This window comes from Pterocles gutturalis, unplaced genomic scaffold (genome assembly GCF_000699245.1).
Source record: "Pterocles gutturalis isolate BGI_N339 unplaced genomic scaffold, ASM69924v1 scaffold17319, whole genome shotgun sequence".
Classification (NCBI taxonomy): domain Eukaryota; kingdom Metazoa; phylum Chordata; class Aves; order Pterocliformes; family Pteroclidae; genus Pterocles; species Pterocles gutturalis.
Genome location: NW_010136080.1, coordinates 1 through 2,291, shown reverse-complemented (window position 1 = coordinate 2,291; position 2,291 = coordinate 1). Strand labels below are relative to the sequence as shown.

General features: G+C 54.4%; 1 protein-coding gene across 2 annotated transcripts in view; it reads right to left on the bottom strand.

Annotated features, from left to right (window-relative positions):
* The window catches only part of GPN2 (GPN-loop GTPase 2), a 3,755-nt gene extending 1,968 nt beyond the window's left edge, over positions 1–1,787 (bottom strand). Inside the window, exon 1 of one of the 2 annotated variants that reach the window (XM_010082173.1) lies at positions 1,350–1,787. In XM_010082173.1, coding sequence (XP_010080475.1) covers positions 1,350–1,766 — 417 coding nt within the window. In that variant the 5' untranslated portion in view covers positions 1,767–1,787. The remainder of the gene's footprint in view (positions 1–1,349) is intronic. The other variant, XM_010082174.1, reaches the window with a different exon arrangement.
* Positions 1,788–2,291: the final 504 nt, after the last annotated feature.

The following is a 2,291-nucleotide window of genomic DNA, read 5'->3' as shown; positions in this document are numbered from 1 at the left end:
AGGGAACGTTACCACCTACCTCCTAGCTCCCGTGTATAAAACATCCCCATATCCGAGTGCACATATATCTAGATGTATATATCACCACATCCACCCCCACGGACCCCCTGCGGACTCAGGAACCAGGGTGCTGTGGGACAGAAAGGGCTGTGGGGAGGTTCATGGGGTGCTGAGCTCCTCCAGCAGTATTGAGGGACACTTAAACCTGCAACTGCTCTCCCTTTTCTCAGGGTTTCCTTCTTTGCAGATGAAGTTCCCATGCTCTGCTGAACTCTGCAGCTTTTTTGGGGGGTGGGAGCTGGGGTTAACTCTCCCTCTGAACTACTGCCTCCAGATTTCCACCTTCCCCATAGGAACGCTCACACACAGGAGCAGTGACTGCAGCGCACCCCGTTCTGCTGGAGAGAACCAATTGTCATGTGGTTTGGACTAATAATGAATAATTCAATTAACGAGCAGTTTGATTCCCTGTGTTTCATGCAGCTGTAACAATGTGGTCCAAGATCTCTGGTCAGGGACTGCCAGTTACACAACGCTAACACTCTGGAGTCAGGCGTGGCTGAGTCACAGCTCTGCTTCTGCAGCAAAAAAAAACCCCAGTTCCAAGCTCACAGGCAGGTGTAAGCATCCGAACAGCAGTGTAACTATCTTTTTTTTTTAGTAACTACAATTTCATGTACATTTATTTGAATAAAAAGTATTTCCAACGTGGCAGATTCCCAGTGACATTCTCAAGCCAAGGAACCTGCCCTTCTTGCTCACGCCGTACGCTGTTTGCACATTCACCGTTTGGCCCAAATGCAAACCAAATGCAACGTAAGCGAGTCAGCGCGGTTATGGGACTCTTCGCACCTGCGCTTCCTCATTTGCATCTTCCATTGTGCAAGAAAGCACAGAGCACGTACTACAGCATGCAGAGCAATTCTGCTCGGCTGCAGGAGAGCCCGGCAGGGCCTGAGATGATGCCTGGATTCCTCGCAGTGCAGAGCAAAGGGTTCCCGCTCACCCAGGGCACACATCTGCCTCCCTGCTCCAAAACACAGCACCCACTCGGATAAAACACACAAGGTCTGCAGACAGGACCCTGGAGCACTGGGAGGAAGGAATCTGTGCTTCTGTTCACAATAATCCCACTGAACAAGCTCCTCTTTGCCAATCTCCAAGCATAAAATGGGGCAAAATCCCCCTCCTTCCCTGCTAAAGCCGTTTCATGTGGAAGGGCACAGAGGTTAGTAAAGAAAACAGCCATTAGTACCCACAACCACAACCAGAAGCTCTAAGCATGTGGCATACAGCTTTCGAGCCCCTTGCAGGGCTGATCCCAGCTCCTCACAGAGCCCCAAGCCTACCCTGAAATTCCACTTGGCCAACTGAGCAAAGACGTTCTTCAGGGCGTGGTGGTGGGTGTAGAGCTCCACCTGCCCCGGGCAGTCAAACAGGTAGTAGTGACCCCTGAAGGCGGCCAGCTTCTCCTGCAGCCAGTCGAAGTTGGCCTCCAGGTACTCCATGCAGTAGATCAACCCCCCGTTGGGCCCCAGCTTCAAGTTCTCCATCACGTCGGGCAGGGTGATGAGCTCGGCGATGTCCACGGAGCACTGGTAGGGCATCGCCTCGTTGGCGGGGTCCAGGTTCACCACCGTCACCTTGCGCCCGATCCTGCTCATGAATTCCTGCATGCCGTGGCAGTACGTCGTCTTCCCGGAGCCCGGGGGCCCGATCACCACCTGGCCGAAGGCCAGCGAGCTCCCCTTGCTGCCCTCAGACATGTCGGCTCATTTCCTTCTCCTTTCAGTTTCTCCTTCCTTCAGTTGACTGACAAAGAAAAAGCTCCCATTTACCGCTCTATTTGCATTTATACCAACATGATCTGCTAGAATTCACACCCAGGGAGCGGGTGGAGAAGGAAAAGCGCCGTGGCGTACCTGCTGCCTCCCGTCACCCCCCGCGCGGCTGAGCCCCACGCCAGAGCCGATGTTACCCCCCAGCTGGTGACACCATGGCTGGAAACAGGCCCAAAGCCCCAACCATTCCTCCCTGTTCCCATGTCCACCTTCCCCTCCGTGTCCCCTCTCCTCCCCACACAACCCCAATGTTCCCTCTCTTCGCACAACCTCCCTTTTCCCCATGGCCCCACTCCACCCTATGGCCCCTCTCTCCCACACACCCCTTCCCTCACCCCATATCCCTTCTCCCCTCCATGTCCCCTCTTCCTCCCACATCCCATTTCTCTGCCATATCCCCTCTCCCACCATGTCTCACATCTGTGTCTCCTCTTCCTGCTGTGTCTCCTC